Raw genomic sequence first — 27,222 nt, forward strand, 5'->3', positions numbered from 1 at the left:
GACACAGCACGCCGGAGCCCAGAGAGCGCTCTCGAAGGATGGCACCCTCGGCGCCACGGCCTCGGCGGATCCCCTGGGAGGATCCTCGAAGATGCCGTCCGGGGCCGGAAGTGGACCTCAAGTCCTTCTTGGCTTCCCGCCGCCTGGGGGCCCTGGCTGGGGGAAACGGAGACAAGGTAAGGGGGGGGCGAGGGGGAGAAACGGGCACTCACCGTCCATGGTCTCCCTCACCGCGTTGAGGTTCGCCGCCGCTGCCGCCGCCGCCCCGGGGCCGCTGCTGCTCGCCATGGCGGAGGCCGAGGGAGGCGGGAGAAGGGCCTGACCCGGAACTGGAGCGCCGGCCTCTCTCCCGGGCAATCACACCACGCGTCCCCCGCTCACGCCGGGCAGGCTCCGCCCCTCGCGCTCGTCGCCGGCGTGAGGCTGCGTTGATTTAAATTTGGAGCCTCGTTACTCTGCGCGGAATGCGAAGCGGGGAGTTGCCGTTCGAATTTGCTACGCGGCCTCGATGCGATTGGTTGGTTCGCGGACGGCGGCGCGACGCGATTGGCCAGTCCCCCCACGGGGCCTGGGCGCTGGTTGGCCTAAGACAGCGCGGAAGCGGGGAGTTAAAGAGTCTATGCCTGTCGTGGGAGCTGGCCTGGCCCCCCGGGAGCGCCCTGGAGTCGCCTACTGGGGGGGCTTCCTTTTTTATACGCACCACTAGGTACGTTCTTTGTAGCCCCTGGCCTTTCCTCCTGTCTTGAGTTGGAGAGCTCCCTTTTCCTCCCTTGCCGACCCACCTGCCCGCTGTCCCCCGGGGGGAATGGGAGCAGCGAGGGAATAGGTGCGGAAGAGGGTGTGGGGGGGGCGGCTGGGGGGGCGCCAAGCTGTGATCGCTTAGGACTGGGAGTGACACTGGCTGGAGTGTCCACCTCTGCTCTTCACCCCCGAGGAAGCCAGCTGCTTCGGCCTTCCAGAAGTGGATCCTTTCTCCCTAGTCGTGCCGACCCCCCTTTGACTGAAAGTAATGCAGTCTTGCCTTCTACCCTGGACGTCTTACCGCAAGGAGGATGTTTGAGGAGAGGCAACCAAAGGGCGGTTAGTCTCCTAGCCCTAATCAGCCGTGCTTTGGGGCTAAAGTGGAAGAAAGACACTCGTGCTTAAGCTTCCTTGTCTCGTATATATCTGCCTGCTGCAAATAATTGTGGCTTAGCAGCTGTCGTTTGATAGGCAATTGCTGGGATATCCGAAGTATGTTAAGTGTTTGGAGACTTGAAATAAGGAATAAAGAAACTATAGGTTTTAGTTGGAACTATAGCCTTTTAGTTGGAAAGAGTTTTGTGCCTCTTGTGCCTCTTCGTTGCTTCGAAAGCGGACCTGAACTCATTCATATGCGGTTGACTGCTACTTTTGTGCTACTTAGCTTCTCTGAGTTTATATCCCTAATCATATCCTGTACCTCTCTAGTCCTCAAGGTTATTTCGAGGATCACTTTAGAAGATGTATGTGATGCCTTTTGTAAACTATAAACAACCCAAGAGCATTAGATTTTGAGTTCTTTATGCAAAATGTTTGTTGAATACATTTTAGTTGTCAAAATGAATGTGGAATGTGCCAGTTTTATTGTTCATAATGCCTTTTTTTTTTTTTTTTTTTTTTTTTAGTTTTCTCTCTGTGCTATGGGAGATGTCAAAGAATCAGGAATGCAGATAACACCGGAAACTCCAGGAAGGGTCCCAGTTCTGAATCCTTTTGAAAGTCCTGGTGATTATTCTAATCTCCATGAACAAACTCTCTCCAGTCCTTCTGTTTTTAAATCAAGGAAATTACCAGTAAGCTATTCTTGTCTGACATATACAAATTATCTTACATGTAAACATCTTTCTTTACAACTTAAGGGAGAAATTTATTATGGAGCACGTATATGGGGAATTTGCTTTCTTAATTGTAATGTTCACTGTAGTGACTGGGCTAATAATAAGTTAGGTAGGTTTTTTTTTTGTTTTGTTTTTTGCCAACATTTCTCTTTTTTTTTCTTTCAGTAGATAATGTCTTGGCTTCTTGCAACTGGATATAGCTAGATACTGTGGTTGATTATGTATTTACTAATAACACATTCAAAGAGAAGCTATGTCATCTCCTTTATTGAGCAAACCTATTTGATTGCTGCTGTGTGTTAAAGTACGAAGCATAAAGAATAAGTCAGGGTCATTAAACACAAACTCTCAAGGAGCTTCTATTCTAATGCAGGGATCAGCAAACTTTTTCTCTCAAGGGCTAGACAGTAAATATTTCAGGCTTCACAGGTCATCTTGTTGCTGTTAAGACTAGTCAGCCTCTGCCTGGTATCACAAAAGCAGCCATAGGTAATATGTAAACAAACATGGCTGTGTTTCAATAAAGCTTTATTTATGAATGTTTGAATTTCATGTAATTTTCACATGTCATGAAATAATTTTTTATTTTTCCAATCATTTTTAGCTTGCAGATTGTATAAAAAGAAGCCAACATCTACTCTAAAGGAAAAGAATAACTAATCTAGCAACTTCAAAACAATATATGTGCTGTTAGTGGTTAAGGTGGCTAAGGGTGCTATGGAAGGGAAAGTGCTCCTTTGGAGATTAGGAAAGGCTATTACTTTAGCTTATTTTTACTGTTACTTGCTACCCTGGCGTTCTTTTGAAGTATGATCTTTTAACCTAGTAAATTACCTAGAAAAACTCCAAAGTGAGTGGCTGTTTATGCTATATTTTCATGTCAGCTTAAACAAAGATCAAGTTAAGTTGTACAGTTAGGCAGTTTATATTGAGTTAATCTGACCTCATGATTTTTGATTCAACTGTATTCCATTTTAGTTACCTGTTAATATAGAATAAATAATAGATTGGCTGCAACTTAATCCTCAAAGCCAGAATGTGTAGGATATTGGGTTTTTAAGCCTAACTTTGTCAAAAATGCATTCCAAATTACAGATTAGGATTTGGGCAAGTTTCTGGTTCAGTTGGATAGTTGAATGCAGAAGAGTAGCAATGATTACTTTTCCTAATTATTTTAAGCATCAACTATTTTATGATCTTTTGCAGGCACTTCTGTAGTTAGGACTTCATTTCAGTTCATTATTAGTGAAAGTAAAGACCTTTGATAACTCTAATAAGAGATTTTTACTTTTACTGGGGTATGTTACATTGTTGATGAGTATTAATTCTGGAATTTCTATACCTTTATTACTCTACTGTGATTTTCCCCATCATTACGCAATTTTAAAAATCGCCCAGATGGAAGATTCAGATATTTTAAAATACAGACCAATTGATTTAGTGTGATTTGATTATCATTTGCCATTTAATTTAGTGGTAAAGCCAAATTTTAAAATACAGCTTTAAAATACTTTTGCATTATAACCATTCACATTATTTTTGAAGCTGACATTTTGGTTAGCTTTTTGGTTAGCATTTTGATGAAGTGTTTTAGTTTGCTTTTACTCATAAGTTCACTTTCTTTTGTTAAGACTCCAGGGAAATTTAGGTGGTCTATTGATCAACTAGCTGTAATAAATCCTGTAGAAATAGACCCAGAAGACATTCATCGTCAAGCTTTATACTTAAGTCATTCTCGGTAAGTTTTCCTTTTTTGTATCTAAATATAATAACATTATTAAGTGAAGAAAGTTAGGAAATTCCAAAAGTTGAATATATTTATATGTAAAGATATCAGGGAGGAAAGATTCTGATACAGATTTGTTGTACCTAAATGAAGAGTGAGTTCAAAGAAAGAACTGTATCCAGAAAGAAGATTCCCTTGCTAACAGTTTTAAACCTGAGTAGGGATCTTCTGTGGTTTTTTTTCTGTTTTGTTTGTTTGTTTGTTTGTTTTTTGAGATAACTTTCTTCTGCTACTTATGGGACAACTGTGCTTTCCAGCACTTAGTAGAAGGAAGACCATTTTGCAATTTGTACCTTTCTGTATGATTGTGGCTTTTCCCATTGAGTTTTTGTTTTTGTTTTTTTTCTTTTTGTGGTTTGGAGTAAAGCAAAATGCTCTTTCATTTCTGTTTGTGTTTGAGGTTTGAGGAAGCCTAAAATCCCCTCACCAAATTCAAACACATTAAATGAAATGGTATCCATTTGCAACAGAGAGAGCTTTTCTAGATATTATGCAGCTTTGATATAAGACCCGTAGGGATCTAAATTACATTGTATTGCAGTCAATCTGTTAATCAGAGCAGCCTTAACTTGTTGATATTTTATATAGGTTTCTAAGCACTGGTGTGTCTTGGACTGGTGTGCTGTGCTGCTTGATGATGTCCAACATAGAGACGACATGTACTTCTTTGGTGGAACACACCTAGCTTTTGATTACATATTACTGTAATCTGTAATTATAAATAACAGTGTTAATAGTTTTGGGGATTCTTGTTGATGTCAGTTTTATAGTCTGATTTTTTAGATATTTGAAACAATTGAATACTGATGTAACCACCTTTTAATTTTCAGTCCCAAGGTACATGTGTTGTCTTTCCAGAATAATGGATAATTGTTTTCTCTTTAACTTCAGAATTCAGTCACAGAAAAACATATATATGTTGCAATACTTTTGCAAATATTTGTCTAGATTTTCTACCCCTTCCTCTCTTGCTTCTTAACTTGATGACCATTCACTCACAATTAATGTCCATCTAGAAGTGTTATAAAAAGGGACTAGAATGGAGAGAGAGCGTAAAAGAACTTTAACTTAAAAATAAATAGTATCTTTGAAGAGAAAGTGAAAGTTTCAGAATCTAAAAGCAAATGGGTGACATCAAATTAGACTGATTTTTTTTGTTTGTTTCACACAAACTATTTGCTTTATTATTTGCCTCTTGATATATTCAATCATGGACAAAGGTTATCTTAGTTAAAAGGTAGTTATTGAGCGTGTTGAGGAATACTGAAGAAGTATAGACTATTATTTCTAATATCCAGAACCAACAATACAATTAACCAAAGTTGTGGCACAACATTTCTATACTTATTGATAAATGATGTATTCTCTAGGTAGATTTATAAAAAGAATCTTGGTGTATTTCAGTAGGTAGATTTGTAATACAAAAGAGAGGAAAAGAGTGGGAAAGACCGTAATTTTAATATAATTTACTAATGTAATTCAATAAATGTTTATGGCTTCTACAAAGGACGGTGAGTACAGTCTCAAGAAAACATTGATTCATTCTTAGAAACAAGCAGTGGCTTCCAGTGCCTCTTCCTTTCTAATCTGAGTTCCCTGTTTCAGTGCTTCCCACCCTTTCATTCTGCTACTCATAAAAAATGATGACAATAAGGCAGATGGGTGTAAGCAAATGAGTCTGTCCATACAGAAGTTGAACAGTCCTGAAAAGGCCCTCCTCTACTCAGGATCCATTCAGGGTATCCGTGTAACCTAGATGCATCATGCCAGTGTTCTGTAATATAATGGTCAGGATACTCTGTCCTATATGACTTCTTAGAACCTTCCATGATCAGGTGGTAAATATTTGCCTAAACTGATTTTCACTGCTTCTAGCAATCCCCTAAATATTTCAGGTTCTTAGTCCATCTGATGCAGCAGAAAATATTTCTGAATGAGGTAATACTAAATCAGAGCTTACTAAATATTATATGCTGTTACTATGCACTGTCATTTTGACCTGCTTTATGTGCATGATAAGATAAAGAGAACTGAGTTATTTGCCCCCCAAAATGGCTATTGTTCAAGCTGAGATATGTGGATTATCACTGTAGTCTATTTTCTCATCATTCTTTTACTTGAAAAATTCACTTGATTTTAATTTGTGAAACATATTCTTATATGAGGTTTGTTAAGCTACTAAAATATATATATGAAAAACTCGGAGAGACATTCTTTTAAATTGTTGTAAAAAGAAGTGTTTACCAACTTATTAACAGAAAGCAAATAGTCTTCCCTGGGACAGATTAAAGTGGTCCTCTAAGGCTAGCTGCTTAGTCCTTGGCAAGTCTATGCCTCATGCTGGAGACCCAACATTTTGTTAAATCTTGTAGCTGATAAACTTGTGTTGCTGTAATTGCATATTGTATCAAAATAAAAAAATTCATTTGCACAGAATTCTATATTGTCAATATTTTATTTCATAATTAATATTTTTGTTCCTTAATTCAGAACTATGATAGTTTCTTTTCTTCTATTTCAGAGTAAGAGTTGATTCTAAAATTATGGCTATGATAAACTTGCTATAATTGAAGAAAAAGAATTTGAACAGTAGATTTCTGTGGAATGAAATGCCTCTTGTGATAGTTAAAGAACAAAGTTTATTCAAATTACTTTATGTTGTTAATAGTAATTTAAAAATGATATCAATGTAAGCCCTTTAACAGAAAATACTATTCCATTCAAACTGAATGGAAAGGAGGGAGGTAAGCCTAACAGCACAATGCCAAATATCCAAATACTGTCATTTACTAAATGTAATAAGATACAGGTGGTTGTTTTTTTAATGAGCCTAACATTTGCCAGTTTTCAACAGAAGGAAATTATTTCTTTGAAAGCTTATTATTTTAAATGTTCAATCAGCTGAAGTAATGGCATGGTTATGTTTCTTCTTTATCTCTGTATAGAATAGATAAAGATGTGGAAGACAAAAGACAAAAAGCCATTGAAGAGGTAACTTAAAACTGTTACTGATCATAAAGCCAGTTAAGCATCAATTCTGCCTGCACGTCACCTCTTTTAGGATGACTTCCTTTAAATCTTTTACTATCCCAGAACCTACCAGCCTGACCTGTCCCTAGCCGTGTCAAGTGCCCCTCTGTACTCCCATAAGACCAGTGTTGTTCAGCCATTCCAGTGCCGGTCATAGTGCTGCTATTACAATATTGTAATGATTGGTTTAGTGCTTCTCTCCCCTTGACTAAATTCTTCTGTTGGCCAATATTGTACTTCACTTATCTTTTCATTCTCAGGGCCTATCAAACAGTTTGTCTTCCTTGTGCCTTCAGGATACTGATGAGCACAAACTTCTGTTTCAAGTTGGAGTTTGTATAGAGGAAGTTGAATATTTTCAGACCTTGAAAATCGAGATTGGCATTGGCAATAGTTTCATCTTTTGTTGTTGTTAATGCTTTGAGTTTTCAAGACACAATATATTTCATGAAATAAAATACCTTTCTAAAACATAGAAGAAAGTATATTACACATGTAGGGTTTTTTTTTTTAGATAAAAATAATAAACCAAGTTTTTCACTTTTTGCTCATTTGTTTGATGATCTCCTCCTAGAGTGCAAACCAGGGTTATCTATCTAGTTATTTCCCAGAAAGTCTTTATGTCATGAAAATACCTGTTTTTCCTTTTTCCCTTACCAGCCCTCTCTACCCACCCCTATTCCTTAGCTATATTCAACTCTTCTGAATCCCAGAACACTTTAGCTATGGTGTGTGTATAGAAATTAAGTGATGCTGTGCCCCACCCCCCGCGCTTATTTTTCTAGTGTTGATATTGGCCCCTTGTGTTTCAGATATAGCATATTTCTTCAAAAACTCTTGCATGTGCTTTCCTCCTCCCAAATATTATCTGCTTATTTATCTAGTAACTTCAGAATTTTCACTCTGATCTATACTTGATTTCACAACAGTTGAATACTCTCAGACTGTTTCCCATTTCCCAACATTTTAGAAAATGTGCTTTCCCTTTAGAAGCCTCAATTTTAAAGGGAAATTCAGCAAAAAATTTAAGAAAATAAAATCAGAGTGAAAATTAGGGTCAGTGTATCAGAAACAAGTTAATGTATCAGAAACAAATATTTTCAAATGTATAAATATTTGAGAGAATAAATATATGCAGATAGTATAAACAAAGTTTAGAATTCAAAGGAAAATTATAAAGTGAAAATAAAAAGCTTCTTGTTTCCCATCTTACTTCCTAAAAGTAACTATGTGACTTTTATACTTTTAGATTAATTTTATGTATATAATGCAAATGGCCTTTAACAAATAGTATCATCATTCTCATACTGTTTTGCATCTTTTTTTGCTTAATAATGTTCCTTAGTTTTGTTTTGTTTGTTTGTTTTTTTTTTAGCACATACTGATTCTTAGTAATGGCATAGTATTCCTTTGTATTAATGTATTGTAACCTAACTGAGCCCCTACTAATACTTACGTTGTATTTGATGTTTTTCTATTACAAATAATGTTTCAGTGAACACACTTGTGCATATATCTTTGTGTGATTGCAACATACTTAGGAAGTCAGAGGCTTTGTGTTTTCAGTTTTGGTAAATTTTGCAATGTGGCTCTCCCAAAAGGTTACAGCAGTTTTTACTCCTGGTCATGTTATCATACCCACTGTTTTCTTCTATCTGCAATACTGATTATTATTCAGCTTCTTAATTTGTATTATTCTAATCACTTTAAAAATTTCATCTTGTTAATTTGGATCTATAGGTCTTTAATTTTGAATGGACTAAATACATTGCTTCATTAGTTGGTGGGGGTGGGTCTTTCATATTTTTTTTTCTGGAAATTGTACATATCATAATCTCTGCTCCCCTCCCCCCCCCCTTTTTTTTTTACATCTTTCCTCATGTTAAAGAAATTGTTCTTAACCATATGTTTAGCAAAATATAAAGAAAATGTTTTGGAGGTACCTGGCTGGCTGGCTTAGTCGGTGGAGCTCAGGACTCCTGATCTCAGAGTTAAGGAATTTGAGCCCCATATTGGATGTAGAGATTATGTAAGGGGAAAAAAAAGAAAATGCTTTGAATTCCTTCCAAAACAGAGAGAGGGAAGGGAAAAAAACACTGTATTAGACTTTATATCTGGAATGAAAAAAGGAAAAATATGTATCCAAATGCTCTTACCTCCATTTGAATATACTGACCAGTGGTATACTGATAAATGTTTGACAGCTGGCCCTCTGAGGGAGGAGTATGATTTTTAGTGATTACTGCTATCTGTAATGTGAATACTCCGACCATGACCAGTTTCAAGTTACTGATGTGACATTACCAAGTAAAAGAAGTGCAGTGGGAGTTCCACCATTCTGATTAATCTCAAGAGCATGGATACTGGTCAGTGTAAAATAATTAGCAAGTAGAGAGTTGGGGCTTTTGTGACCTTTATTTTTTATATATTTAATTGTAAGTTTACAAGTTTTAACGTTGGTTTTAACAACTGATGCACAAAATTCCTGAAAATTTAATAATTAGATCTTGAGAGCCAGTATAAGCCAGTTCCAGCATACCATTCTAGGAGCTTACTTGTATATATTTATTTCCATTTATTTCTCCCTTCTTCATATTCCCTTTTGTCATCTCCACCCTTGGCCCCCCCCCCCCAATTGGGAGGAATTTAAAATATTTCTCTATGATTAATGCCTTTAGATTAATTTGCAAGTTTTAAATTTAAGTGGTGGAAATAGTAACATTTCTCTTTATATATATGTTACATTTATTTTACCTTTGGTCATTTGTGCTTTTAAGTATTAAAATTTTTAAATGTAACTAAAGTCTTTATCACGTTTGATGATTATTTGAAAATAACATAGGTACTTATTTATATTTGGGGGGGGGAAATTATGCCTAATTGTATAACTTTATTTTTTCTAGTTTTTCACAAAAGATGTCATTGTACCCTCTCCTTGGACGGATCATGAAGGGAAACAGCTTTCAGAATATCATTCCAGTAAATGTGAGTGCATAAAAATCTTATGAATAAAAATTATAAAAATCATAGAATCATAAAGCTCAGTGAATGTAGAGCAATATACAGTGAAGTGTCAGCTTATTGCTTTGGTAAGTAGCTTGCTATTAGATTTCTGGATACCTTTAAGGGTCAAGCTTCCAAGTAATGAATGAATAACTCGAGAATAAAAGGCAAAACATAGAGAATATATTCAGTGATACTGTAATAGTATTGTATGGTGACAGATGGTAGCTACACTTGTGAACAGAGCATAATCTATAGAGTTTTATAGAGTTGTCAGATCACTATGCTGTACATGTAAAACTAATGTAACATTGTGTGTCAGCAGCAAAAATGCTTAGAGGTTACAGTTTAAAATGTGACTAAAATATACTGAATTCTTTTTATGGCCATTTTATCTTGAATTTAACTTTTTCTTCATGACCATTATGAATATCCGTTATGATGGTTATAGAGGATCCATTGATGCCAAAATGGTTGATATAAATCAAGAACTGAGCTGTTAGTGATTTCTGCCTAATTTTCAAGGTTAATATTTAAAATGAAACTCTTAAATTGTTTTGTTTTTTTGCTAATTTGCCGATTTCTTATAAAGATAGAAGAAATATGGACACTTGACCTAGGGCAGTGTAATATAGATGATTATATGCAAAATTAATGAGGAAATTGAAGGACAAACCAGTAATCTTTCAAATATTTTTCTGCCTCCAGGAAATGGTTATATTTGCTCTCACTGTCCTTTGAGTTATGAGCACTGTTTGAGTATTACTTGTATATATATATATATATATATGCTCATTTCAGTGAAATTGCCCATTCTTCTATTTAACGTACATTAATTATGCTCTCATTGTAAGAAAGACTATTTCATTCATTATCAAAAAACACAATAATAGGTAAAATGAATTGAGCACTTCCCATGTGCTATACAGTGCTAAGTGCTTTCAGTAATTCTGTACAACAGCTCACTTGAGGTAGATACTATTATTGGCCTCATTTGATGAGAAAACCTACTTTTAGAAAGGTTAGAGCACTCATTCAGGATTACAAAGATGATAAAAGTGGTAGAACCTTGATTCACAACTAGATGTTCTACGTTGAATTCTGTATTCTCAGCCATTACAAACTGAAGGTAGGGTGCAGTAGTGGACAGAGACCTGAGCTGGAGACCCCCTGCTACTATAAACCTGTAGAAGCATCCTGAGATCTTTAGACCTCAGCTTTTCATTTCTAAAATAAAGGAGTTAAACTACATAGTTGCCTGTTAATGTCCATCCCAGTGCTAAAATTTCTATCCAAGGTAGCATTTTCATAGACACTAGTTTTTTCCCCCTAACTCCTTTCATGTTGGATTTTTGAACAGATGACTCAACCTTTTATGTGGTCTTTATACTGGTTGGTCAGAGGCAAAAATGTTTTGTTTATTCACATTGGCTTATACTGTTAACTTTTACTATTAATACTTGTGCAGCAAGGTGCTTCAATGAATATCCTCATGTGTTTTAATTTATGGACTTGAGTGAGAATTTCTTTGAAATATATACACAGGCTGAGAATTCCTAGCATATGAGCTGTGTGTTTACCTGTTTTGACTATGTAGTGCCCGCCTGCTCTCCAGAATGCGCAGTCTATACAACTACCAACTGATTCCTGTGCCCCCACATCCCTGCCAACATTTGACATTATCCAGGTTTCAAATGTTTGCCTTTTGTTTTTTAAAATTTAATTTAAATTACACTTAATTTATTAACATATAGTGTGTTATTAGTTTCAGAGGTAGAGTTGAGTAATTCATCTGTTGTATATAACACCCAGTGCTCATTACATCATGTGCCCTCCTTAATGTCTATCACCCAGTTAACCCCATGTCCCCATCCTCCACCCCTCCACCAACCCTTGTTTGTTTCCTATGATTAAGAGTCTCTTCTGGATTGTCTCCCTTTCTGATTTTGTCTTGTTTTATTTTTCCCTCCCTTCCCCTATGTTCCTCTGTTTTGTTTCTTAAATTCCACTTGAGTGAAATCCTATGATAATTATTTCTCTGATTGACTTATTTCACTTAGCATAATACCCTCTTGTTCCATCCACGCCATTGTACATAGCAAGATTTCATTCTTTTGGAAAATATTCCATTGTGCATATATAACACATCTTTATCCATTCATCTGTCAGTGGACATCTGTGCTCTTTCTATAGTTTGGCTGCTGTGAACATTGCTGCTATAAACACTGGGGTGCAGGTGCCACTTCGGATCACTACATTTGTATCTTTGGGGTAAATACCTAGTAGCGTAATTGCTGGATCATAGGTTAGTTCTATTTTTAATTTTCTGAGGAACCCCCATACTGTTTTCCAGAGTGGCTGCACTAGTTTGCATTCCCACCAGCAGTGTAAGAGGGTTTTGCTTTCTCCACTTCCTTGCCAACATCTTTTGTTTCCTGACTTGTTAATTTTAGCCATTCTGACTTCTGACTGGTGTGAGGTAGTATCTTACTGTGATTTTAATATGTATTTCCCTGATGCCAAGTGACGTTGAACATTTTTTTTCATGTGTCTATTGGCTATTTGCATGTCTTCTTTGGAGAAATGTCTGTTCATGTCTTTTGCCCATATCTTCTTGACTGAATTATTTATTCTTTGAGTGTTGAGTTTGATAAGTTATTTATAGATTTTGGATACTAGCCCTTTATCTGATAAAAAAATGTTTGTCATTCCTAATGAGTTGTTTGACATTCTAAATGATTTTTGAAATTTTCATTTCTTCATATACTAATGGTCTTTGCAATTTCCTTTCTTGCGAAATACTTATTTATAGTATATTGGTTATATTTATATTGGATTGCTGTCTTTTTTTTTTTCTTGTTAATTTCTAAGACACCTTGTGTAACAAGGTTATATTGGTTCTAAAGATTTCAAATACCATTTCCCATTCTGTCATATTTATGCTGTTTTTGTTCTTGATTTCTTTGGTTGCAAAGAAATCTTACTCTGATGTAATCAAATACATCAGTTTTTTTTTCTCATTTGATGGCGTTCTTAAGCTTATTTAAGAAGTCCTCCTGGAGGAAACAACTGAGGAATCACTCACAATAGAGTTGAAAAGCATGATAATGCTGTAGTTGGTGCTTTTCTGATCTAAGGAGGTCAGGGAATGCATGCTGGTGGAAGACAATTTAAGCTGAAACTTAATCAACCAGACTCAGCAAATAAGGGAGAAAAGTCAGAATAGCATGAGAAATACCTAAATATGAGGGAGAAGCTCGTTTTTTTTAAGGTGCTCAAATAGTGTTTAGTTGGAGGACAACTGTTCTAGAGACAGACAAGGTTTTGAAGGGCTTTCTATGACGCTGAGGTGTTTGGGCTCTAGCCTGAAGACCAAGGACATTATAGAGTTTTCTGCAGCAAAGTGCCTTGACTACATTTACTTTATAGGTCACACTGCTTACAGCAAAGACAGCATTCAAAGACAGCATTCAAATTCAAAGCTGTCAGAAGACAGCATTCTGACAGTATTTATTAGGAGACTTTAATTCATTTACCCATCTACCCACCTATTCATTCATTTATTTATTTAGGTTTGTTAGGTTACCAGTCTTCTGTAATGTTCTTTTAAGCTTTCTTGTTTTTTTTTGTTGTTGTTGTTGTTTTTCTGGGGTTTTTTTTGCTCCTTCCCTTTTTCTTTTATTTATATTGGTCATTTTTGTCATTGTGTGTTTGTTTTTTCATCTCATAACTTTCAAGTTACCGAAACTTAGTAGTCATTCATTTTTGATTTAAAAATATTTGCAGCCTGACTTTTGATTCCTGTTATGAAAAGAAACAACATAGTTTTATCAAATTTTACATTTTGTTGAAATTATCAGGCATTTTAATTCAATTTATATAACCCATTTTGCCAAAACATTAAGCAACAGAGGACTTTGAGGTTGACTAACATACATCTTCAATCTTTTGAAGTTGACATAATACAGAGTAACCATACTTTCCTCAAAAACTATTACTTGGTACCTCATCTGCTGTGGTAATCCTTCAAGTTTTATTTGTGCTCCTTCAGAATTAAAAAACTAATAGAAACATGCCAAATTATTAGCTATACAGATTTTATTTTTAAAGTGTTGTAGAATAAAAGTTTTCACTTTGCTTACTTTTTTACTCTGGGAAAGGTCACTCTTGAAGGAAATGAAGAATATAAAATGTAAGATTTGACATTTAAAATGTTTTACAGGTATTAACATAACTAGTGACTCTCCAATTGGTAGAAAGCTGACCATCCATTCTGAGAAAAGCAACGGTGAGTGTGAATATAATTTGAAATGAAGAATGTTCCACATTAAGCTACATTTGATTTTAAATTGTGTGATAACACTTTACTCTGGAATTGAAATTGTTTAATTATGAACTATATGAGAGCTAATTTTAAAAACAATTAGAATAGATTAATACCATCATGTTTTAGAAATAACATTAGTATGTGTGTGTTGTTTTCTTATTTGAAGTATGGGAGACGATTTCTGGTTTTGGAAAACATTTTTCTGAAATTTTGTGAATGATGAGGAAATCTATCCCCAAATACAATTGACCCTTGAATAAGATGGGGCCTATGTGTATGAACCCCTTATGCACTCAAAAATCCATATAGCTTTTGCTCCCACAATGTTCAACTGCTAATAGCCTATTGTTGACTGGAAGCCTTACTAATAGTCAGTCAACATATATTTCGTATGTCATTTGTAGTGTAATTTTACAATGAAGTAAGTTAGAAGAAAACGTTAAAAAAGCCCTAAGGAAGAGAAACTACATTTATAGTACTCTACTGTATTTATTGGAAAACATGCACATTTAAGTAAACCTATGCAGTTTAAATCCGTGTTCAGGAGTCAGCTGTAAACTGGCTTCTTTTCTCATTCCAGTGCCAGCAGTACAACCAGGAGTTAACTCTTTCCGATAACAGGTTTATATCAGTGCTGGAAGGTGTGGGAAACTGCTTATAGAAAGGTGGCATGTTGTTTAATAGAATGCATAAATGAAATAATTCAGTTTGGCTGGAACATCATGGGGAGATGGTTGATTGGGAAGCACATGCTAAATTGCATGTAATATGCTTCCATTGATTTATCCATGTTTGTATTTATTTATCTGCTTGCTTCCAGCTGCTTGTCAGACATTGCTGTCTCTTCCTGTGGATTTTAATTTAGAAAATGTATTAGGTAAGTATTATGTTTGTTTAAACCTTTAATAACTTAAATAGAAGGTTTTGTTTTGATGGCTTTAAGTAAGTGGAAATAGGTGGCAATGTCTGTTTGTAAAGAAGTGGGGAAACAGTCTTGAAATTTCTCCTTTTTCTTTAATTTGGCTTTTTGTCATAATGAATTTTGCTTTAGCCCTTTATCTGATAAAAAATGTTTGTCATTCCTAATGAGTTGTTTGACATTCTAAATGATTTTTAGACATAAACTATTCTTAGGCACATCATGTTGGTTTTACCTACACTAATAATAAAGTACTTGAAAAAGAAGGAGTAATTTCAGATTTCAAATGTCACATATGCAAAACAAACAATTAAATTTGTTCAATAAGAACAAAATTCAAACATATAGTACATGCTGTTTTTTAAAAAATCATGTAATTGAAGCGCAATTGCTCTTCAAAATGACAAGCCTTGCCTTTTATTCTGTTAATATTAAATATAGGTGATTATTTTAGAGCTGATGAATTTTCAGATCAGTCTCCTGGAAACCTGAGTTCTTCATCCCTCAGAAGAAAACTATTTTTAGATGGCAATGGAAGTATTTCTGACTCCTTACCTCCAGCTTCTCCCAGAAGTCCTTGCAGTGGTGCTCAAGCCTCACTTGAGGTTTTTTATTCGATAGACTTATCTCCTGTACGGTGTAGGAGCGCTGTGCAGACACCAAGTTCGGTAAGAAGCATACTGAACATGTGCTATAGTTTGCTGTAGATGGACCACAATGTCCATTTTGTGCTCAAGGAATGGTTGCCTTTGGGTTTTATATTTTTGTGAGAATTAGACTAGTTCACATTTTGTCATTAGTCAGGAATATTTTGGTCAGATTTCATTTCTGTATTTAGAGGTATAGGGGATGACCAGATTAATCCTGAGTCTCAAGGAATTTCAATGTAAGTTATTTACTGAACTCTATGTAAGGTTTTCCATATATGACAATAGAATTGACATTCATGGAGTAATTTAAAGTTGTTCATTAACAGTTGCTAGTATGATATAGGATGGTTAGTATAAACACTGCATTTATATTTTACTTTGACTAACATAATTCTATTTCAAAATTTTTCTAACAGTCTTCTTAATTGCTTTTGTCACAAGATGCCTTACCTTTTGGTGAATGACCAAAGTTTATATGATCTACTTTGTAAACGTGTTTTGAAGATGAAGATAAATAGCATATGGTATAAGAAATAGAGAAAGAGAACCATGTAATTTTATTTATTTTTATCACAGGGGCAGTTTTCTTCCAGCCCTATTCAGGGCAGTGCAAAAAAATACAGCTTGGGAAGTATAACCAGCCCTTCACCTCTTTCTTCACCCACTTTCTCACCGATCGCATTTCAAATAGGAAAGACTCCACTCCCGGGTATGTTTCATAAGAAAATACCTAATTTCAATTTTTATGTTTACCAACATTTGTTATTAAAGAAGTTATTTTTTAGGTTGTTCTAACTATAGAGCTCTGGGATGCCTGGGTGGCTCAGCAGTTGAGCGTCTGCCTTTGGCTCAGTTCCCAGGATCGAGTCCCACATTGGGCTCCCTGTGAGTCAGGGAGCCTCCTTCGCCCTCTGCCTGTGTCTCTGCCTGTCTCTCTCTCTCTGTGTCTCTCATGAATAAATAAATAAAATCTTAAAAAACAAAAACAAAAAAAACTATAGAGCGCTGACTACTAACCTTCTTAAATTTAAAAGCTGGCCTTTTTACAAAAGGAACAATACCTGGATTCTCGACAAAGTTCTATGCTAGTGTTAAACACAGATCATCTGATTAGCAGTATTTATATCAAGGATTCCTATAAAGGAAATCAGAAAAAGATTAACCTTAGAGTTAAGTTGGTTTCTGTGTGCCTTCTGATCTGCAGGTTCAGACTTTGGTAATCTCATATTTGTATTTTGTAAAGATATATTTGTTTGAGTAAGACTTGTAAGGTAAATATGGTGTGGGGAAATTTACCTCTTTGTAGTGAGTTAATTTCTCTGAAAAAAATTATAGGTCCTTTTGAAAAAATTACAATAAAAAGCTATTCATAATAAATTGGAAAACTCAAAGCTATTTTTGTTAATCTTTATGTATGTTTATGTACTTTTGCATAAATGTGTATATTCTTTGTGTGGAGATAGATACACACACACACTATGGTTCTGTGGTCTGCTTTTTTTTTTTACCAAGTATCGTATTAGAATATTTTTGTAGGTCATTCAAATCATTTATTACTGTATGAAACAATGATTTTTGAGTCATTGATCATGGATGTATTGTTTGTTTTCAACTACTGATGAACATTTAGATTTTTCTAATTTTTCTTTATCAAAAAACTATTTTTGTGTAAACATTGTGTTGTATGTATTTATATCTTCAGGTTAAATTCTCAGAGGTGGAATTATTTGGTCAAAAGGGGTAATTGTTTTTTTTTTTTTTTTTTTTTTTTTACTTATTTATTCATGAGAGACAGAGAGAGAGAGAGGCAGAGACGCAGGCAGAGGGAGAAGCAGGCTTCATGCAGGGAGCCCGATGTGGGATTCAATCCTGGGGCTCTAGGATCAGGCCCTGGGCCGAAGGCAGGCGTTAAACCGTTGAGCCACCCGGGCTGCCCTGTTTTTTGTTTTTTGTGTTTTTTTTTGCCCTGATTGTTTTTAAGGAGCTTGATGAATTTTGTCAAATTTTCTTCATAAAAAGTTGTACCAATTGAATTTTCATCAATAGTATGTAAAAAAACTTTCTCCCATTTAGAAACACTGATATTACTGTTTCTTAACTTATGTTACAGAAATGTGTCTCTTACTGCTTTAATTTTTGTATCTTTGATTGTGATGGTGTTGAACTCTTCCTGAATATTTATTGGCCCTTTACTTTGGGGAGGGATTCTTAGTTCGTACTTAACTTTTTGTTAAACAAATGCTTATTGCTTTGTCCTCCATATTCTTTATTATTTGTGTGGCTGACCACTTCATATATTTATTTGCCTTTGGGGGGATTGTTTATGGCCTTTTGCCCATTTTTTTAAACTTTTGTTTTTATTAAGCCAGTGAAGTTATAAAAATATTACATTTTAAAGCACTTTTATCATTTTATCATTGTTAAGCTCTTCATTATTGCAAATATCATTTTACAATTTTATGCTTGCTTTTTAACATTGCTTATAGTATTTTGCAGTGTTTTTACCACCTTCATTTATCAGCTACAGCTATTAATTTGTAGCTCTGGGCTGATTTGTTCAATATCTTCTTTGTATATGAATACTAATAGTAGCAGTATGTTTACGAGGAAATAATTCTCAGGGATTAGATTATTTTGTTTAAATAAAAGAAAGTGCCAGAGGACTTCTTTTTGAAGACTCTTATACCCTACTTATTGAGACAAATTCATTTGTGCTTTGTTTTTAACACCAAAATTTCACTTCAATAAATAGAATGTTCTAGAAATCCAATTTTTCTGGCATTAAAGCATGATTACCATTTTGTAATGTCTTTTCCATTTGCATGTTTTTATGATGCAGTTTTTCCCTTTCTTTTAGAACAAAGGAAGTTTACTTTTCATTCTCCTGATAATTCGTCTGGAACAACAAATTCTAATGGAATTACTAATCCATGTATCAGAAGTCCTTATATAGATGGCTGCTCACCAATTAAGAACTGGTCTCCTATGAGACTTGAGATGTGTACGGGTGGTACTCCGTACCGGACCTCACTGATTCGGATACCTTTTGCTCTCGAGGCTCACAGTGAAGATGAAGAAGATCAGGCGAATCTTCCTCCTACAGATGCCTCGTCACCAGCCATGGACACTGGTGGACTACACCTGCAGCAGTTGAATAGTGACGCTTCTCCACATGGCACACATTTAGTAGTGACTGCCATGTCGATTACACAGAATCAGTCCAGCACTTCTGAGAAAGAATTAGCACTGTTGCAGGATGTTGAAAGTGAGAAGGAGAACAACACTGTGGATATGGTTGATCCTATAGAAATAGCAGAGGAGAACACTTGGATTAAGGAGCCGGTTGATAATGGGAGTTTGCCCATGACTGATTTTGTGAGTGGGATTGCCTTCAGTATTGAAAACTCTCATATATGCATGTCACCTCTTGCAGAAAGCAGTGTCATTCCTTGTGAAAGCAGTAACATTCAGGTAAGCTATTTTAATATTCTAGAGTCCTTTTCTCTCTTATTCTTTTTTTGAGATTATACTAAGAAAGAAAATGGGTTAAATGTGAGAACTGTAGTATCATATAATTTATATAACATTTTTAAAAAACATTCATACATGGTGATACTAAGAGGATTAGAATTTCTTTTAATTGGGACTGGTGGTGCATATATAATATTTACATTAAGTGATACTTCAAATAAGGAGTAAGGAAAGATGAGAGAAGACAAGAAATCAAGCTGCTCTGTTTTTATAGAATGCTAGGGTCAGGCTACTTCTAAGGATTCATCTCTCACATGTGGACCGAGCACCAAAGAAATTCAGTTCCTGGTATAGTATTTGTCTTTTAAAATTTCAGTAGTTTTTGTTTTTCCTTTATATGATTTGGGGAGGAAAAAAACATAGAGTTTAGAGCAGTTTTATGTATATGCTTTTTTGTACTTTTAAAAAATGATTTATAAGCAACATTTTTCATGTAACCACACATTTCCAATTTTGCAGTATCTGACAGCGGAGAAACATGATCCATTTGACAAACTTTAGAGCCAGCATTTACTTTTAGAAGGGTATTTGTTCCATTACTTGCTATAGTTGGGGCTGAGAATTTTGAAACAACTTTAAAATAGGAAGGCAATTCTTACCTGCCATTTCATAGTAACATCTAATAACACTTAAGTAGTTCTTACCGTTTTCCAGGCATTATTCTGAGTACTTTACATGTGTTAATTTATTGACTCTTGTGAGATTGGAACATGGAGATAACAGTTCACCTGATGGGGTAACTGAGGATCAGAGAGGTTAAGTAAATAAATTACCTCTATTGGTAGCGAGTAGTGGTGCCACGATTTGAATTCTGGCAGTATGGCTTTAGAGTTCACATTCTTTAATCAGAGTTTGTAGTGACTCAGTGATAACTAACATGTACACAGTGTTTCAATATGCCAGGGGCTTTTCCAACACTGTATGTAGTCATTCATTTTATTCTCCCACCACCGTATAATGTTTTAGTGCTGTCAGTTTTGGAATGCTAAAATTTAAAACTCAGAGGGATTCTAAATGACCCCAAATAAATATAATCATCTGCTCATATTTTTATGTCTCTGTTGTCTTTCCTGACTTCTCAGGATCATTGCTCAGAAAAAATTCACTAGAATCATTTTTATATGTGTTAGCTTCTAAATTTGATTCCTAAGTGAAAAAGCACTTACAGGTTAGTTTAGCCTTCAAGGTATTGTTAACTTCTTTTCTCTCCCTTTTCCTCACTGCCTCTTTTTTTTTCCCCAGAGCATTTATAAGAAGAATCAAAATGCTTTCACTGAAATAAACTTTAATCATCCCATTGGAAACCTGTAACACTACTAAATTGTCATCCACTCTATACTTGAGTGCCTGCAGGGATATTCTAGTCCATTTTAGGGCTTCTCTTATCATTACAAGCCTCTTCCTTATATTGAGCTAAAATATGGTTCTGTCTGTGAGATCTACCAGTCAGTCTTAGTTTGACCCTTCGGGCCGTATCATAATGTTTAACTTTTTCAGAGCATTTTATTGTTTAAAAATGTCTTCAGACATTCTTATTTTCCTACCACAAAGGTAGCTTCTAAACATTTGTAGACAGCCATATTTTCCCAGGGCCCTTTTGCTTGCTTTATTGTAGACTGGTTGGCTTCCTGTGTGGTACATGCTGGCAACCTAGAATATCCCTTCATCAGACTGGGGATTCCCTTCACCTCTCCTGTCTTCTGTCTCCCTTCACCTCTCGTATGTTTTCTACATTCCATTCTTCTCTTTCCTGGTTTACCTCTCACTTTATCAGAACATATTTCCTGGTGGCTTTGTGAAAGTTCATTTTGTAGGTACTGTAGGTCTGATGTATCCTTCATTCTCTCACATGAGATTTTGGAAATAATTGTCCTTCAGACTTTGAAGGCATTGTTTCATTGATTTTATTCCATTCTTGCTGGTGAGAGATCTAAAACCATTTTAATACTTGATCTCTCTTTTACCTACACCTGGACATTCTTTGTCTTTTGTTTTCAGTGTTAAGAAATTTCAGTGATTCTTTGGTGTGGGTATCTTTTCATCCATAGTACTGGACACTCAGCAGAGCCTTACAATTTGTAAACTCATGTCCTTCATTCTTGGATCTTTTTTTGAATAATAGATTTTTCCTATCTTACATTTCTTTCTGGAATTTCCTTTTAATTCTCCAATTTTTAAAAATCTTTCCAAGATATTTTTTATTTTTTGTTCTAATTTTTGGAAGTTTCCCAGCGTTACACAATAACCCTTCTATTATTTTTTGTTTGCACATCTTTATAAGGTTTTGAGGGGCTTGAGAGGGTTGTTTTGTTTTTGCTTTTGGTATTAATTTAAAAATTTGTAGCATGGCTGGCAAAGTATCCAGTGGTCTGGCCTTTGCCTTATATTCATCAGCTTTGTTTTGTTTCCCTTCATTCTCTTTGTTTCAGTCACATTAGCTTTCCAGTTTTAAGTAACCATGTTCCTTCTTGTCAAAAGAGCCTTTCCACATACTACTTAGAATTCCTCTCTCTCCCACTTTACCTAGTTAACTATTAGTTTTTTAGCTCACAGCTTAATGATCATATCCTCAAAGGAGCCCTCCCTGATCACACTAGCCAAGCCAGATCTCATTATATCCTTTCATAATTCCACGTACACTTTGCATTCTTTCCAGACTGTTTATCGAGCAATCATGTATGTTTTGGTTTATCCCAGAGCATGTAATAGCTACTTGTTAAATATTTGTGAAATGAAAACAGAGTGAATGTATATGTAAGTTCAACCAGGACTGTATAAAGTGAGAACAGTGAGCCAATCAATGTTTGGAATCCTGATGAAACTTTGAGGGTTTGGTAAAGGAAGCAGAGCCCCCAAAGGAAACTGAGAAGGACCAGCCAGAGAGGAGAGAGGGAGGTGAGGAAAGCATAGTGTCATGGAACATCTTAAAGAAAGAATGGTTAGTACTGTGAAAATAAGAGCAAGGGACAAAGGGCTTGAAAAGTGGCTATTGAATTAAAAATGGAAGTAATTTGGTGAGTGAACAGGCTCAGGTGGAGTGGTGAAAAGTGAATGAAAGGAAGGTAAAGGAGGTGAAGTAGTGGAAAAAACTGTGCAGATAACTCTTTGAAGAACTTTAATTGTGAACAGAAGGGTTATTGCAGCTAGAAAAGAATATTAAAGTTTAAGATCTTTTCAAAGTTTCCTTTTTAACTTTGTTTTTACTTTAGATGGGAGAAACTAGCATATTTAAATGGAGAGGAAGAAGAATAAAAAGAACAAAGAAAACTAGAAATTGGGCAGGACAATTATTAATAGGTATTGATTATATATCCTTTTCAAGCACCAGAACCCAGGGCAAGTGTTTTACACTTAGAATCTAATCCTCTTGGTGTAATGAATATAATCTGTAAAATAGTGATGAGTTTTATACATGAAGGAACGGAGATGGGATAGAATCTAGAGCTCTGGTAGGAGGATTAGCTACAGGTAACCCTTCCACTTTCGTAGGGGGCCAGGGAGTTGGGGCTAGGATGGACGTGGGTGCATATATTTGTAGCTGGGGGCTAGCATAGCTTTAAGGAGCTTGGATTTGGGAAAGCAAAATGGTGGGTTTCAGTTTATTTCCTAGCTCAGTTAGTTTTATCAATTTCAGGAAGGGAGAGCTTTGAGCTTGTTCCCTCTTATTTAAAATGGGGACAATAAAAAGATTGTAGAATAATAGTTGAATCGTGAGTTGAGTTCATGTGAGTATACTTAAAGTGCCTAGACACTCCCTTAGGTAATGGGCGACAAAGTCTTCTGTGACAGGTAGCAAGCAAAAGGGGCAGAGTATAAGGAAGATGAAAGCAGTGAGGGAAGGGCGAAAGTGCCGAGGCCTAATTGCAGGGAAAGCACTGTAAGCCACTCTGCTTGCCAGTTGCGAACCTGAATCTGGAATGTTTCTGAAATACCACATCTGGTTTATGTGGGAAAAAAGTATAGGAATGGTGTGTAGGCTGATTGGCAGTAGAAACATCATTTATAGGCAGCATAGTCCAACTGGAAGTCTACATTGCATTCAGAACTGAATTTGAATTAGTTCTGTCATTTATAGGCTGTGGATCTTAAGGCAAGGTCCACTTCACAGTGAGTAGGGTAGGACTTTTTTTTTTTTTAAGCACCTTATTCTTCTTAGCTATAAGATGTTGCTGATGCCTGGTTTTGGTTTTGTTGTTTTGTGGGGGGGAGGGGGGGGTTGGTTTTGGTTTTGGTTTTGCTGATGCCTGCTTTGATGCCTGTGGGGAGTTAGGAGATGATGTATATTGTCTGGTTGGTCCATGGTGGGCATCACCATTAGTAGTGGTCTAGATGAGAGCCAGTGCAGTCAGCTGCCATCTTAAGGGTCTGCCAATTGATTCTTCTCTTCCTAGGGAAAACAATCTTCTCTTCCTGTGTCTGTCTTACTCTTTATGTATTAACTCTTCTCTTGAAATACTCAGTTATGCATTACTATTGAGTTGTATAAACCAGTTGTTTGGCACTGGTGATAAAAGGAAGAGTAATTGGCAGATTCTCTGGAAGCAATAGGATAATTAACAGTTTTGATCAAATAGCTGTCAAATGGTAGTAGAGCCAGGTGTTTCCCTCTGGAATATAAAGGAAGATTCTTTTTTATGTGTCACAGGGTTTTGTTCAAATAGAACATGACTCCCAGTAGTTGAATACATAGGCATTCATCCTTGAAAACTAGAAATGTTTTTCTTAAGATTATGGTAGAATGCACTTTGTTGTGTTTTTTTGTTTGTTTTCTAGAATGCACTTTGTGATGGAGACAAAAGTGTACAGTCTTTTCCTTCCCTCTGATTCTAATTTGCAGAAAGAGTTTCAAAGTACAGGGTGAACCCCTCATGGGGTTTGGTGTTATTTGGTGCTCAGCACTGTAAGATTGATGCAGTGTGTGTAGTGGACAGGGGCTTGGGAGACTCAGCTCTTCATTGCCTCATTCTGATGCTGTGAAAGTTGACCTTTCTTAGCTTCTTCATCTGTGAGGTTTATAGGGTTATTTTAAGGAGAAAGTAGGAATGGTACTATGTAGAGTGCCATATAGGCCGTGGGACTTTTTTAGGCATTCAATAAATATTTATCATGTATGTACAAAAACTGAAGTTTCTAGAATCCCTTTTTCAACTTGGGGCTGCAACAGTACATCGAGAATGCTACAATTCATTAAAATGAAAATTTGAACTAACATCTAGAGCCATTATGTATATGTAGTATTATTATGAAGCTAAGATTTGAATTTCAATAATGGTGTATAATGTAACTGGCCTTTTAAAAAATGTGAATTATTTTGAATAGTCTTAAAGATAGCATGCCTTTTAGGTAAATCCTATTTAGAGATAAAACCAAGGTATTTGGAGACAAGCTTGGTAAAGCTCGAACTGGAAGGTGAAGTTGATTGTAATCCTCACTTTTATCTTCTGGGTGTGATCACAAACAGGAAAGCAAGGTCATAGTGGCTTGTTCTCAGATTCTAAGGAAACTACAAGATGTATTTTACCAAAGGGAATGCTGCAGTACAGTGACAACTTTGAAGAACAACCAGTTCTATGTAGAACTAACTACCTTTTATGTTTCTATATTTTAAATTTCATTCAGTGTGGTATTAAATAATACATGTATTGTTCACCTGTGAATGGTAGTATATAGTGATTCACTTAAGTATTTTATATTTATAATTATATAAATTGTATCTTATATTTTAGAAATATATTTTATATAAATATTTCTAACTTATTTAAACATACAAGTTCCTCAAATTTTATGGATAAGTGAATTAATCTAGTATGCAGTGTTATATCCTTGTTTTTCTCTTTTCCTTTTTCCCATCAGATGGATAGTGGCTATAATACACAGAATTGTGGAAGCAATATTATGGATACAGTTGGAGCAGATAGTGATGCACAAACCTTAGAGGTTGAGAGTAAATCTCAAGTTTTTAATACAAAGGTATGGAAAAAACAAGGAGACGACATGATATGGTTATAAGTTAGGTTATAAGTATTTACTAAACATGAATTTTTTCAGGGGCACCTAGCTGGCTCAGTTGGTGGAGCCTGTGACTTTTCATCTTGGGGTTGTGAGTTTGAGCCCCACCTTGGGTGTAAAGATTACTAAAATCTTAAAAATTATATAGATGTGACATTTAGTATTTTTCCACCCATTTTGCTTAAAATTTTGTTACCATGTTTATGCCTGTTTTCAGTTCATCTAACAGCAGAAGGTAGTTTTTAAATCAAAACACTTCATTTTCCTACGTAACTCTAGCTATGGGAGAGGTTATGAGAAGAGGTTGGAGAGGGAGAGCCAGTCCTACTTTGGAATTGGTAACTGAACTCCTTTCCTTAAAACAGGGAATAGAGAGGGAAGACATTTTTTTGCCTCTAACATTGTTTCAAAGTTAAACATAAAGAAGAGTTTTGATTAGGAAAATGGTACAAGTGAGAGACTACACATCCAAATAACAACTCTCAAAGGTGTAAGGGCTCTTTTCTTAAAATCCATAAGCCTTCAAGACTATGAATAACATAGACCTTACTAACTGAGCGTACTTTTGATTAGGGCATTTATTGAACCTTTTAGATAGAATGATTATAACTATGTATGCATATTGAAAACCCATCATAATTTTAGAAACTAATCAGGAGAATCTTTGATTTTGATATGCCATTTATTCATAAACACAATAAATACCAGCAAGTGTGCAAATGAACATAGCTCTCTCCAAGTGAATTTTAAGACAGAATATGGAGGCCACCTTAATTTCCCTCTCCTCCATTTTGCCGGGGAATTACAGCTGTTCATTTCAAAGCAAGCAAGCATTAGGGTCCAGGAAAAGGACTTTTTGGTCAGAATATTGATCACAGAAAGCCCTATTTTCACTGTCCTATTAGAATTCATAAGGAAATTTGCATTCAGGTTTAAAACATAGTAGTTGTACCCTTGAATGGTCCTGTTCAAGCAGCAAATATTTTTCCCCCCACAGGAAGAACATGTAACACAGAGGTGTTGAATGAAAACAGCCAATCCTCAAGGCAGAAGCCCATACCTCTCCGAACCAAAGACCATCGCTCAGTGGCTCCTCACATATTTTTTACACACAGGATCAATAATATGATCGTGATTGGGAGAAAGTTGCTTCAACCAACATGCTTATTAGCTTTCTTTCCCCCCTTAATGTGAAAAATCAAGGGCTTAATTTAATGACATGGGAACAACAGAAAAGCTCCTGGAACTTTCAACTCATTGAAGTACAACTGTATTTTTCATTAATAAATATTTTTGTACTTACCTTGATTGATGTGTTTAACAATAAAAAGTTTGAGAGCAAGGACTTTGCTCCTGTCCCAGAGGGTCAGTGACCTGCTTATTAGTAAACCTTACCAACAGCACTGAATTTAGCAGTAGTCTTAAGAACATGTGAATATTAAGCATACTATTTTATGTAAAGATACATGAATATACAGATGAATTTACATATATAACCTTTGTGAAAAATCAATCTGAATTCGCTATAAAACTTAAAGAGGTAGGAAGGAGGGATCCCTGGGTGGCGCAGCGGTTTGGCGCCTGCCTTTGGCCCAGGGCGCGATCCTGGAGACCCAGGATCGAATCCCACATCGGGCTCTCGGTGCATGGAGCCTGCTTCTCCCTCTGCCTGTGTCTCTGCCTCTCTCTCTCTCTCTGTGTGACTATCATAAATAAATAAAAATTAAAAAAAAAAAAAAAAAAAAAAAGAGGTAGGAAGGAGATTTAAGCAGGTTTCCAGAATTTTTCATTCTTGATTTGTTTATTTCTGTGTAGAAATTCTTGGTTCCAATCATTACTGTTCACTACTTTTAAAAATGTAAATGCTAAGCCCACTTCATAATGTGGAATTTAAGAAACAAAACAGGATCATAGGGGGAGAGAGGGAGAAATAATATGAAATCAGAGGGGGAGACAAACCATAAGAGACCCTTAATCATGGGAAACAAATTGAGGATCACTGGAGGGGAGAGGTCTGTGGAAATGGGGTAACTGGGTGATGGGCATTAAGGAGGGCTGGGTATTATATAAGACTGATGAGTTGACTTCTACCTCTGAAACCAGTGAGA

The 27,222-nt window shown here is 35.9% G+C and overlaps 1 protein-coding gene across 1 annotated transcript; it reads left to right on the top strand.

Annotated features, from left to right (window-relative positions):
* Nucleotides 1–2: 2 nt before the first annotated feature.
* Nucleotides 3–26,422, top strand: BORA (BORA aurora kinase A activator). The gene is made up of 12 exons (XM_025441080.3): nt 3–176; nt 1,647–1,814; nt 3,491–3,597; nt 6,591–6,636; nt 9,579–9,660; nt 13,901–13,966; nt 14,826–14,882; nt 15,366–15,592; nt 16,151–16,283; nt 18,432–19,045; nt 24,959–25,075; nt 26,112–26,422. Exons 1-12 carry the CDS (start codon nt 39–41, stop codon nt 26,136–26,138), a joined length of 1,782 nt encoding a protein of 593 aa, XP_025296865.1. The 5' UTR covers nt 3–38; the 3' UTR covers nt 26,139–26,422.
* Nucleotides 26,423–27,222: the final 800 nt, after the last annotated feature.

The sequence above is a fragment of the Canis lupus genome, chromosome 22 (assembly GCF_003254725.2).
Source record: "Canis lupus dingo isolate Sandy chromosome 22, ASM325472v2, whole genome shotgun sequence".
Lineage (NCBI taxonomy): Eukaryota > Metazoa > Chordata > Mammalia > Carnivora > Canidae > Canis > Canis lupus.